This window comes from Choristoneura fumiferana, chromosome 26 (genome assembly GCF_025370935.1).
Source record: "Choristoneura fumiferana chromosome 26, NRCan_CFum_1, whole genome shotgun sequence".
NCBI classification, from domain to species: domain Eukaryota; kingdom Metazoa; phylum Arthropoda; class Insecta; order Lepidoptera; family Tortricidae; genus Choristoneura; species Choristoneura fumiferana.
In genome coordinates, this window is record NC_133497.1 from 9630472 (window position 1) to 9644095 (window position 13624).

At 38.3% G+C, this 13624-nt stretch overlaps 1 protein-coding gene across 1 annotated transcript in view; it reads right to left on the reverse strand.

The window, feature by feature from the left end:
• Positions 1–13624, reverse strand: part of LOC141443142 (uncharacterized) — an 86455-nt gene that overhangs the window by 26835 nt on the left and 45996 nt on the right. Inside the window, exons 3-8 of the mRNA XM_074108352.1 lie at positions 8776–8909; positions 7465–7529; positions 6356–6499; positions 2567–2652; positions 1532–1611; positions 783–875 (exon numbers count right to left, since the gene is read on the reverse strand). Coding sequence (XP_073964453.1) covers positions 783–875; positions 1532–1611; positions 2567–2652; positions 6356–6499; positions 7465–7529; positions 8776–8909 — 602 coding nt within the window. The remainder of the gene's footprint in view (positions 1–782; positions 876–1531; positions 1612–2566; positions 2653–6355; positions 6500–7464; positions 7530–8775; positions 8910–13624) is intronic.

Consider the following 13624-nt stretch of genomic DNA (forward strand, 5'->3'; position numbering starts at 1 on the left):
ATTCCGATATTCCCACGGGATAGGTATAAAATCACGAAATAACAACCCCTGGGCTTAGAGTCATGAAATTTGACATGATTGTTTTTAATGTAACGTCAATGAAAACCACGATTCAATTTCCGGGAATTCCGACGGGATTTTTTTAAAATCCCGAAATTTCAATTCAGCTGCTGGACCTAATGATTTACGTGTGCGATGCCGTGGGTAAACACGAGTCATTCAATACTTTTTTTTTGATTGATTGATTGTTCCTATTGCATAAATTTGACTTAGACTTAAGTATATTCTTGTTTTGCTTTCAATTATTATTATGGAATTGAATTCTAATTTGACATTCTAAATTCTAGTTTTTATTTTTTATTCTGGCTGACAATTTATTGTAATAAGATTTATTTTTTGTATACATAAATAAATATCATAAATATCATGGGACACTTGACACCAATTGACCTAGTCCCAAACTAAGCAAAGCTTGTACTATGGACACTAGGCAACGGATAAACATACTTAGATAGATAAATACATACACAAATACATATTAAACATCCAAGACCCGAGAACAAACATTCGTATTATTCATACAAATATCTGCACCGGCCGGGATTCGAACCCGGGACCTCAAGCTTCGTAGTCAGGCTCTCTAACAACTTAGCCATCCGGTCGTCACACATTTGACGATCCTTTTGTGAATTTCTTGTGTTTATAATGTATTTTTACAAATAAATCTAATCTAATCTAACCCTTAAAATATACTTTAAGTAAGAATAGTAACCAGGACTTACCTCTAACTTGTCGAGATTGAATTCAGACTGTGACATGCGCTCCAAGGCCTTGTAGGTTGTGAGGAGCCGTCGCTTTATGTAGTTCTGGCGGATCTGAGGGACGAACGCAAATGGCCTGTTAGTGAGGGGAAGATTAGTTAGTGATAAAGTACGCAGTGAGGTAGTGAGTGAGTGAGCGATAAGGTAGAAAGTGAGTGATGACGTAGTAAATGAGTGAGTGATCATTTTGATCTCTTCTCAATCGCTCGCTGAGTGAGAAGAGTTTGAAAGTGCGTTACGAGTTAGTGAGCGATAAGTTAGAAGAAGAAGATTGATTTATTTGCCAACATGAACAATACAGGATAGGCACACCGAATTCAAATAAACAATAAACTAATATAGAATGTGTTTGGCAGTCCCTTGCACTGTGTGGAAAAAGGAACAGGCTCAGCTTATGCTTGATTTTCAGCCTGCCCCCGTTGACTCAGGCTAGCTAGAATGGCTTACATAGTAGGTAGATTGGCACATAAACTAACTTTAATTAACAATTACTTAATTAACACCTGAGAACAACACTGGTTTCAATTAACGGTAGTTGCAGCTATTTTCAAGTTGCGTTTAAAAGTCGGTAGGTAGATTATTATTGTTTATTGACGATTTTGATAAGTTTGCGAGTGTACGACGATTTAGTGAGTGCGCTATGGGGTAGTGAGTGAGAAAAGTGTGAAAGTGCGTTATGAGTTAGTGAGCGATGAGTTAGTGAGTGATACCTTTTTGTTATCAGTGAGCAGTCGATGCGCGGGTGGCGCGGGAGTTGCTCGTTGCGGGGACGGTAGCTGCGACCCGCCCACTGACACACAGACATATTAAGTTAGGTAATGTTTACGCTCTATTAAAGAAACCACTTTAGAATCTTTCTTGATTCAGCTGTCGCGTTCCGGATTTGTACATCAGTGCATTTTAGCGACTTTCCTTTTGCTACTCTGTAACTGCATGTGCAAACAGTTACGCCGGTGCGACATATATGTAAGTGTTTTAATGCAGAAAAGCGCTCATCGCGACATGTACAAGGTTCTTTCTACTGTTGCTGTTTAATTTCCTCGCAATCGAAGTGAAAAGGAGAATGTAAGTTATACATGTTCACGTTCTGCGGTTCGGCTGTATACAAAAGTCTAGGATAAAATGGCGCGTTTTATGCGCTTGTTTGTATAATCAACTAATGTTAACGTTGTTTTTATCTACATGCATATCATAACTTCCCTATTATATGTTCAGAAACGACTATCAAATGGCCTTTATTAAGAAACCTGGTATCTGCGGGTGCATCTTAATGTTCACATTAAAGTACAGTGCATCTTAATGTTTACATTAAAGTATCGGTAATACTTTTTTTAACAATGCATATCTGTACATATTGTAGAAAACTTATGACATGCATGTAGATAATAATTATTATTCAAAGTCAAAGTCAGTCATAGTCAAAGTCAAGTCAAGTCAAAGTCAAAGTCAAAATACAGGCCATATATGAACATATTATAGAAAACTTATGATATGCATGTAGATAAAGTTATGTATGCGGCTATACATAATCAGGAATTATGCACCAGCCACATAAATAACTATTTCCCATGTTCAGGAGGCAAAACTCTTTCGATTCCTGTAGTAATTTGCAGGTGTTAAAAAAAATGAAATCTTGTCAATTCGTAAAAAACTAAACGCTCCAATCAATGATCAGTTTATTCATACAAACATTTCATTTTATTAAGTAGATTTTAGAAGCGTACAAAACAAGTTGAAATACGAACCCGCGACCCAAGTGCTGCAGGACCGGGACGCCGTGCTGAGCGTTAGGGCTTCCAGGGCGGCGCAGAGGCCCACCTCCGAAGTTGCGCTGCACACACAGACACACATACACATTATCAAATGAAAAGGAATAGTTTAAAAAATGTGACTGCCTTAAAAAACTTTAAATAACTAACCTAACCAACGAAGAGTTGGAGAACCCCCGACATTGTCACTTCAAAGTTCAATATCTCAGAAACGGCTGCACCGATTTTGATGAAACATGTCAAAGAACCATCGCTAGGAAACCTGCTTTCAAATAAAAAAAAACCGCATTCAAATCGGTCCGATAGGAGAGGGCACCGGATGAAAAAAAGTAACTGACTGCCTTAAAAAAAACAAAAAAAACACGTTTGTTGTATGGGATAAATATTTAAATGAGGCTCCCGTAGATATAGTTAGTGCAGTTTTTGTAACTAAGGGACCTCATACATCCCTATATTATTATTATTATTCTTTTTGTATTTTTTCTTTAATTGTATAAGTACTGAGTTTTTAACAGCCTTATTCATAAAAAATCCTTAATTGAGGTTTGATCGGTCTGTTACTTAGCAGACTGATTAAGCTTGTTAGATGGTTGTCAAGAAGTATGATTCATAAACGCTTGCTAGCAGTCTGCTAGTTGTTGAGCTGCTGATAGACGGATTAGACGCGTTATGTTGGCCACCTTGACAAATCAAAGACGAAAAATGGCCTAATCGATAATTAAAAAAAAATTGACAGCAGTGACAGCAAATTACCAGGAAAAAAAAATAAAAAGCGATATGTTTGTTTTCCCGCCATTTCCGATCCGCATGTTTATGTTGTGCAAAAAGCCATAATTATGTTAATCATCCTTATTTTTTTTTTCATATTTATTGTTAATTTATTGTTGCTAATTTAGAGGATTTTTAAATACAAATTCCTGAAAATAAATTTTCCTTTTTTTTTTTATCTGCGTAGCCCTGCCTTCACTATAAATATCTTCGGTACCTATGGTTTTTTGCTCTAGTCAAAGTCAGCTGTTCAAACTTGTGGCGGCCATTTTGTGACTTAGCAGAGAGATAAAGGAGGGTCTACGGTCCTCTAACTTTAGCAGAGCCTTGATCGACTGATTAGCGCTAACAGACGTTTATGAATCATGTTTTTAGCATCGGGTCTTCAAGGAGCCTTCAAAGAGGCTCTAACTTTTTATGAATTAAGGCTGTAAGTATTTTATTTTGAAAAAATGACTTTCTGCCAAGTTTTCTTGCGGCGCATTCTTATTGCAATGATGGTCTTTCCGAAAGCGCTGTAGTTTTTAAAACCGGCCAAGAGCGTGTCGGACACGCCCAAATAGGGTTCCGTAGCCATTACGAAAAACTTAAGTAATATTTTTCTAAGGATTTCGTATTTTATACGGAATCTCCAAGTTTAGGTATAAAATATCTTAGGCTGCTATTTACTCTTAAACTACTAATAATTTTCAAGCAAACTTAGCCGTTATAGTTTTCCTTGTAAGTTTGATATACTTACTACCATCCTGAATTTTTCCACCAACTGGTTTAGATTTTAGAGGGGGGGCGCTCGATTTTAATGATAATTTGTATTTTAAAGTTGATATTTCGCAAAAAATCAGTGAATCGAAAAATCGTCTTAGCAACCCCTAATGGTGACCTATCCAACGATACCCCACACTATAAGGTTGGATGAGAAAAAAAAACCACCCCCACTTTACGTCTATGGGTGGTACCCTAAAAATTTTTTTTTTGAATTTTTTATTGTACCATTTTGTCGGCATAGTTTATATACAGTGGTGGTCATGTAATTAAGAACGATTTGAAGTTCCAGATTATTTTTAACTAAATCATGTCATGTGTAGTCGTGGTCCTTCTTAGAAGTAACTAGTTACGTTATGAAACAGCCACATGAATAGAGCAAACGGGATTAAGAATAAAGAATAAAATTGCTGTCATTTTTTCACAATTTTGTTTTTATTTTCTTTAGTAACAAATTCAAATAGTAATGAAGCTGGACAAATAATTAAGAACGATTTATTGAACTGTTCGAAAGTTTTTTTATTTGAAACTAGATTAACTAAATCACACTAACGTGAAGTTTGTACACAAAAAAAGCAATGTAATACATTTTAACTAAAATTAATAGTTAGTAGCATGTCCACGGCTTTTTTTACTGCCTTACACCGGCGAGGCATTGAATCTATCAATTTTGACATTTCGCGAGAGAGATAGAGTTCCATTCTTCTAAGAATACGTCATACAGTTCTCTTAAATTGCCACACTGTCGATTTGAAACCTTTTTCTTGACTTCGCACCAAAGATGCTCTATTGGGTTAAGATCGGGGCTGTTGGCTGGCCAATCTAAGACAGAAACTGATTGCGATGTGAGGAATTCCTTAACGGTACGTGCAGTATGCTTGGGATCATTGTCGTGCTGGAATGTCCAAATAACCGGAAGCACGCCTTCTGCATATGGTAACATTGTTTCTTCCAGTATGTTTTTGTATTGAAATTGATCCATGTTTCCTTCTATCAGCCTAACAGGTCCAACACCATGTCCAGAAAAACATCCCCAAATTTTTACATTTCCCCCGCCATGCTTTAAAGTCACTTTTGTGTACTTTGGGTCGAATGCTTTATTTGGAGGCCATCTTACATATAGTTTGCCATCAGAACATACCCTATTTATTTTTGTCTCGTCAGAAAAAAGAACGTTTTTCCACTGTCTGACTGTCCAGTTTTCATATCTTCTTGCAAATGCAAGCCGGGCTTGCCTATGACACCGTTTCAACATAGGCACCTTCCTTGCTATCCTTCCGTGCAACTTTTCTTCTACCAAACGCCTTCGAATAGTGCGTGCCGAGATTGCTGAAGGGTTGTTTTCGCCAAAATATCTTTTCTCAACTCATTAGACCCTTTAAAAGGATTTTGTTTTGCCAAACGAACGATATTTCGATCATCTCGACGAGATGACTTTCTTTGTTTAGGTACACGCGGAATATTTGAAGTAGTTTGATACGTGGCAAAATGCTTTATGGCGTGGAAAACCATAGTTTTTGAACATTGCAGATGATCGGCTATGTGTTTATACGACCAATTCTTGTCGCGAAGTTTTAGTATTACTTCTCTTGTAGATTTATCACAACTTTTATTTTTCCCCATTGTTTATATGAAGCAATCGCCTTTAAGACTATTACGGCACTAAATGGCGCCAAAATTATTCGAATAATAACCTAAAACCACAAAGCGGCGGTCCGTTCTCTATTTAAATTTGAATAAAAAATAAACTATTCAGCGTTCTTAATTATATGACCAGCCAGTAAGTAGTAATACTAGGTTTAGATGTAATGTATAAAGTTTATCTATTTATTTTTTAGCCAATTATATGTATAAATGAATTTACCGCTAGTACGGAAAAGTTTTACGATACCGAGAGAAGTACAAAAATATACATGCAGTTAGTAACACTTGTCAGTTTGAAAAAATCTTCTCTATAAAAAATCGTTCTTAATTATATGACCACAACTGTATATAGGTATATCCGTTCAAAATTACAGCTTTCTAGCATTGCTAGTCCCTGAGCAAAGCCGCGGACGGATAGACAGACAGACAGACATGGCGAAACTTTTAGGGTTTTTGCCATTTTGGCTCCGGAACCCTAAAAATGACGGGTAAAAGTGCCCATTGCGGCCTGTTTACAGAATAAATGATTTGAATTTGGCGCTGCCAAAATTCTCACTGTCCATGAGCACCATCAACACTGGTGCGAGTTACCTGCGCTGCGGCGGCGCGGTCTCGGCGGCGACGTCTCCGGCGCTGAGCGACCGCCGGAGCCCCAGGGCAGCGCAGAGCGCCGCGCAGCCCGCCAGCAGCGACTTGCACGCGTCCGTACTCTGCAGGGGCAGGCCGGAGGGGCGTCTGTAAGATATACAAGTTATTAATAAAGAATTTTATTTAAAAAAAAAGTAAAACCGACTCCAAAAAATAAAAAAATAACAAAAAATGGAACCGAATATAAAACCCTTGAAAATATTTTTCTAGCACTAGGTACCTACTAGCTCTGAGCCACCGAGCTGCTGAGACACAGACTTCGAGCTAGTAGGTACCTAGTGCTAGAAAAATATTTTCAAGGGTTTTATAGTCGGTTCCATTTTTTGTTATTTTTTTGGAGTCGGTTTTACTTTTTTGTTAAAAATTTTGTTTATTTCTCACTTTTTAGTGATTCATAGCCAAAGTACATCTCACAACGATTCCATTAAGCCCAAACACGGCTTAGTTACGTTGTTTTAATACAGAGTTCCGTTGCCTACCTTCCGGCTTCAGCATCGGATCAGTTCGAAAGAATCATTAACTTAAAGCTCCTTCTTAGTCGCTTATCTAGGTATATTAATAATGATCGTTTATAGACGAGCGAGCCTTAGGTACTTAGCTTTGACGAGTTCCATTGGTCATTTTGAAAATCGGTCCACAAATGACTGAGTAATCGGCAAACATACATAAAAAGAAAAATACAAACATTGGAACATAGAACCTCCTCCTTTTTTGAAGTCGGTTAAAAATAAATTCAGAATAAATATTATTCCCTGGCTTTCGTGTCATCATAGTGTTGTATGTTTTTAAATGGGTCCCACTGAAAAACAGCGTTGCGGCTTGCCGTAACATTATGCTGAGTGGGGCCCACTTTATACTATTCGATGTTCTTTCCATCTAATGTATTTTTATGTGTATCGAATATGTGTAAATAAATGTTTCTCTCTCTCTCTCTCTAAAAAAAAATGAAACTAATTTTATAAACTTTTTTGTTCCGTGTTTGTTGGTGTGTCTTAGCAATGAAAAGTATTTATTAGATATTATATTGTCCGCAAATTAGTGTTAGCACTTACTTCTGCAGTTTGCCCTCAGGGTTGGGGCTGGCTACCCTCAACGTCGGATCCGGACCCTGGCCCGCCTAAAAAAAAAGACAAATTAAGTTATACTAATCCATACTAATATTATAAATGCGAAAGTGTGTTTGTATGTTTGTCAGTCTTTCACGTCGAAACGGAGCGACGGATCGTCGTGACTTTTGGCATAGAGATAGTTTATGGGCCAGAGAGTGACATAGGCTACTTTTTATCCCGGAAAATGCACAGTTCCCGAGGGAACAGCGCGCGATAACCGACTTCCACGCGGGCGAAGCCGCGGTCATAAGCTAATGTCATATATTGTAGAATTTTTCGCAATTATTATACAACCTAGGTACTTAACTAACCCCTATATCTTTGTTAACTCTAGACAACGGTCCTACGCTAGTTAACGGGACATCTCTAAACACACGCACGAGTAATATTTACCACACTTCAGTTAACTCGTGACGACGGCCACTGTAATGTGGTCGAAACGTCGAGGTAAATATTACTCGTGTGTTTAGCGTGATAAGTCCCGTTCGTGGTTGGTGTTTAATTTAACTAGAAAAGTTCAGTCCGTCATTCTGGTTTTATTGATTGAATATACATTTAATTTTCATCAGTAATTAATAATAATGTCGTTATTTTTTACCAGAATGATAAACGTGAACTGCTGCCACCATCTGTGACCGTTTACTGTTTTAAACTTTTTTTATTCGACTGGATGGCAAACGAGCAAGTGGGTCTCCGGATGGTAAGCGATCACCACCGCCCATGAACACCTGTAACACCAGGGGTATTGCAGATGCGTTGCCAACCTAGAGGCCCAAGATGGGATACCTCAAGTACCAGTAATTTCACCGGCTGTCTTACTCTCCACGCCGAAACACAACAGTGCAAGCACTGCTTCACGGCAAGATTAGCGAGCAAGATGGTGGTAGCAATCCGGGCGGACCTTGCACAAGGCCCTGCCACCTGAATACCTACCTTGCTGGCGAGCAGGTATTGGACGAAGGCGCTGGAGGCAGAGCTGGAGACACCGTAGAGATCTGTGGTGTTCAGTGATGGCACTGTTTGTGGCGCTCACTAGAAGGCGCTGTTCTCTAGCAGTTGTGGAACGCAAACGCAGGAGACAACGCTGGAGCGCTGGAAGTCCCTGGTGGTTTACTCTGTAGCATCCACAGATGGCGCTGTCTGTGGCGAATACTAGAGGGCACTGTCTGTGGCGGAGTGAACGCCGCAGAATCACCACTTCTGCGTCGTTCACTGATGGCATAGCTTGTGGCGATCACTAGATGGCGCTGTTACCTTGCTGGCGAGCAGGCGCAGTACGCGGGCGTCGGAGGCGGCGCTCGACACGCTGAAGAGCGAGAGGTCCGTAGTGACGGACTCGTGCGAGGGAGAGCGCGCGACGCCGCGCCAGCTCTCGCCCGCGCATATTTCTGGATGGAAAAATAGGTTATATTTAAGACTAGCTGTTGCCCGCGACTCTGCAGCGCAGAATTCCAGAATCCCGCGGGAACTATGCTATTTTTCGGGATAAAAAATATCCCGAAATGTTTTGCTCTGTTTGTCGATCCTTATTAAAGGTTGACTGGCAGAGATCCCTTCAGGGATAAGTCCGCCTTTGTACTTAGCACTTTCTTTTTTGTGTAAAATGTTCGCACTTATTTCCCTTTTTGTACAATAAAGAGTATAAACAAACTATCCTATGTCCTTCCCCGGGATTCAAACTATTTCTGTACCGAGTTTCATCAATGGGGAAAATGCGGGGAAATGCTGCCAGCATGTTTGGTACCATGCCGCAGGGTCCATTTTTAGATTTATTATAGTTTTAGTTTATTTAATTTTATTGTACATAATATACCTTTTTTATAGTGGGACCTGTATTGTTCTGGAAATAAATAATAATCCTGTTAATTGACCTGAATAAACTATTTGTAAGTTTAAAGATTTGTAAGTTTAAAGATTTGTAAGGTAATCCATACTAATATAATAAATGCGAAAATGTGTGTGTTTGTATGTTTGTCAGTCTTTCATGTCGAAACGGAGCGACGGATCGACGAGGATGTTTGGCATAGAAATAGTTTATGTGCCAGAGAGTGACATAGTCTACTTTTTATACCGGAAAAATGCACAGTTCCTGAGGGAACAGCAGGGCTACCACGAAACTCGAAACTCGAAGTTCGTGTCGTGCGGTCCCTCTGACACTTATACTATTTAATACGAGAGCGAGAGGGACGGTACGATACGATACGAACTTCGAGTTTCGTAGTAGCCCTGCAGCGCGCAGCGAATTCCACGCGTGCAATGCCGCGTTCAAAAGCTGGTTTTATTGAATAGCTAAGCTACAAACAACGCGATCCAGTACACACATGATAGCTAAATCACGTAGGTACCGATCCAAAAATAAATTATGAAATTCATTGTATTGTACGGGGGCGACCACTGATGTATTAAACTGTAGATCCACAGTCGCGCGTCCGAATATGTCCGAGCCAAATGAGCGCCACTTTGGTAAATGTGGCCTTCTTTTTTCTCAGTACGTTGTTGTCAGTGCAAGCGTAACGATGCCCACGTGCGTCTTTAAAAAGTGCAAAAATCACTCGCGAAAACGGAACAAATCTGATGGAATATCATACTTTCAGCGAGTATTTGTTGTTTTTTCTATTAAATTCTAATAATCAGAGAAAAATATTGATTTAAATTAATTTTAAAGCCATTTCTAAATTGCTTATTAAAAGATAAACGTTGCCAGAATTCTACAACATTGACAAATGCCTTGTCTTTGTCACACGCACAGGAAAGCATATCAGTAAAACGAAACAGATAAACAACAGAACATGGAACAAAGTGTAGTGGAGTTGCCGTCACTCTATTTTATTTACCGAGTCGCCTAGCAACGGGTAGCTATGTCGTTTGAATATTTACCTTAAAGTTTGCGATTTTAATTATGTTTTATAAAGCTTCGATAATATAATGTACTGACTGTCTGACTGTGTGGTTTATTCGTTTTTGTGCAAAATTAATAAAGCAATTTATGAACCACAAACCTCAATGAAGCCAACTTTGATAAAGCGCTCGCCAGATCTACACCGTCACTATGTTTACCTATTGTTTTTTACACTAAAAAAATCATACTAAGTATTTCAAACTGTTTACAAGGTTTATAATACAGTTTACAATTTATTCACACTAGTCGAGCTTCTTATTATTTAATTACACAACATACGAAGTCCGCCGAATTTCCCGCGAATGAACTGTGCTGACAGACAGCCTGCAATTTTTTTTTGAGCTGCGCGCGGCGTGCGCTGGCAATGGTTTTAGAAGCAAACAGCCAGAACCAAGGAGGATGAGAATTCAAATTGTTTTTTATTCTAAATACTTGCACAAGTGCTTATATTTCGGCGATATTTTTAGAAGCTTTTCTGTAGCTTGCCCTGTTTGCTTATTTATTTATTTATTGTTTGTTTGGGTCAAATCTTGGAAGCTAAATTTGACCCACTTCCAGTGGTCCGATCGACTTGAAATTTGGCATACTTATGTAAATTTGGTGGCAATACAATAACCTGGTAGTGACAACTTGGTGGTTCTGTCAGAATCGTCTCTGCAGGAGGGAACTCCTCAATAGATAATAGTACAGACTTGAAATTTGGTACAGATATGTAGTTTAGACGACAATTCAAGTACAGTCAACAAAAAGTACATTCGGCAAAAAAGCTTGTATTAAAAATTAAATTTTTAACAAAAACTTATTACAAGCATTATATTTATTTGCAGTGTAATGTAACTATATTTGCTCGGGTGGAATCTTTCAACTCAAATTTGAAGTGGATATCTTCAACCGATTGAGCTGAAATTTTATACGCATGTATACTTAAATCCGATGACAATGCAATATTATTATAACATGGAGGTGACCATAGGTACTCTGTGATAAACGACACGACCACATCGAGTTTGGACTCGTTTGTCGTCTTGACGAGTACTTCGGTAACCAGGGCATAAAGTAGGTCTCTAGGTGCAGCGTTTTGGGCTGTGCGTTGATATATCAACAGTCAGTTAGTCAGTTTTTATTTTAATTTTATATATATAGACAGTGCCGGATTAGCCCATAAGCAAATTAAGCGATTGCTTAGGCATCACGTCTTGGGGCACCATAAACAGCAACAAATTTTTTTTGTTAACACATAAATGGTAAGGCTGTTTGAAAATCCGCTCGCTCGTGCCTCCCCATAATCTCTATCGTATTTCATAAATATATTATTTCGTCGTAATAAATACTTATTTAAAATATCGATAAGGGGGGGGGGGGCATAGGCGTGCATTGCTTAAGGCATCAAATAGTCTTAATCCGGCTGTATATAGATTATCTCGAAACGGTAAACATTTGGACTAAAGAAAATTAGCTTAAAAGTTACCTTTTAATTTTTTTTTAATTTAATTGACAAAAACTTTTATTACAAAAGTCCTCTCCGAAAGTCCGAATGCATTTTTTGTTCTACAACCTGAATTCGTCCGTCTTAAGAAACGTCAAACTCATCCAAGCAATCTTGCAACGTCGCTTCAATGTAGCAAGTGAAATTAATCCCTCTGCTTTTCTGATAAGGCTTACATTCATATTCGAGCATGCGTATGTGAAATTGTGGAGTTAGCTGTCAAGTGTCAAGCATTGTGGAGTTTTGCCGCTAGCGAAATTCAACTGTAATAGAGTAAAGACTAGGTTCAAATTTCGTCACGTATTCTTTCTATTTGTTTGTGTGGTGGGATCAGTGTTTCTACGCACACGTAAATATTTTTATTAATTGTGGAATATGGCCGCTAGCGAAATTCAACTTTAACTTAGTAAAGACTAGGTTCAAATTTCGTCACGTATTCTTTTAATTAATTTGTGTGGTGATGATTTTATTTGTTACACAAACAAATAAATAGTTCGGACATTCTTTGATGGGGATTTTGTTTGGCAATGTGTATCTATAGTTTAATACATCAGTGGGGGCGACAAACGTTTTTTTTTTTTTTTTTTTTTTCGAACGGACTATTGCGTTAGCCTCAGACGGCTTTTACAGCTTACCGGAGAGAGGGCGAGCTGCCAGATGGGCCGCTCAACTGCCAGATGGGCCGCTCAACGACAAACGTGTAGTTTTAGTAGGTATCAACGTACTAGGGGAACACAACGCTAGCAAGTTTCCCGCCGGCACAGCGCCATCTATCGGTGTACAGTGAACTTAACTAGCACTGTCTGGGGACTTGCCATTCGAAAGGAAGCAAAAAGTGCTTATTTTAAACAAAAATAATTCAAATGAAACAATTATTACAAAAATAACAGTTTGGTTGAATAATCTGTCCCTTGCTATTCCTGGTGCAAATGGCCATAACGCTCGAGGCATTTCCACGTTGGATAGACGTTGGTTGGACTCATCAACCCAGCCTAAATACGTTCCACTGTAGGGCACAGGCCTCCTTTCAGAGTAAGAAAGCTTGGGCCACAGTTACCAGGCAGGCCCAGTGCGGATTGGAAACTTTATATTCACCATTGTATTACAGATTGCATTGCTTTACAGATTCTGCAGGTTATTATTTAGTTATGTTAATCAATTAATATAAAAATGTCTGGCTGTCGGCACTTGATTGCTTTGGTCTTAGACAGAGATAGTACTTTATTCATGTTGCCTAGAACGAAAATAAATAATATGAAGTTTATTCATGAGAAGTGGAAAGAGTATTTTAATTAAAGGCAATGATTAAATTTTTTAAATTATTTTACACATACAGATATATGATAATGATGTGTTCCTGGTAACCCTCACATCACTGTACTTAAATTTTTTTTGCGTTAGAATGGATTAGAATAGGATATGTCTTTTTATTGAAAAACATTTAAATAAATAAAAGATAATAAATAAATAAGTTCAGCAAATTGTAACAATAACATAGTATTAAGTAATAGTTACTTTTAAAAAAATAAAAATAATAAAGACTCGTCAAGATTGTTTGCCCTTTTTGTAATGCTTAGGCATCGGAGTTTTCAACGCACGGTGAGACGTTAGCGAGCCATAAAGTTCGACATTAGCAATAAAATTAAACTCGTATTCATACTCATCTCACTCATTTCTTTAATTCTAAAATGCCTTTATAGCGATTGTGTTTAAAAAAT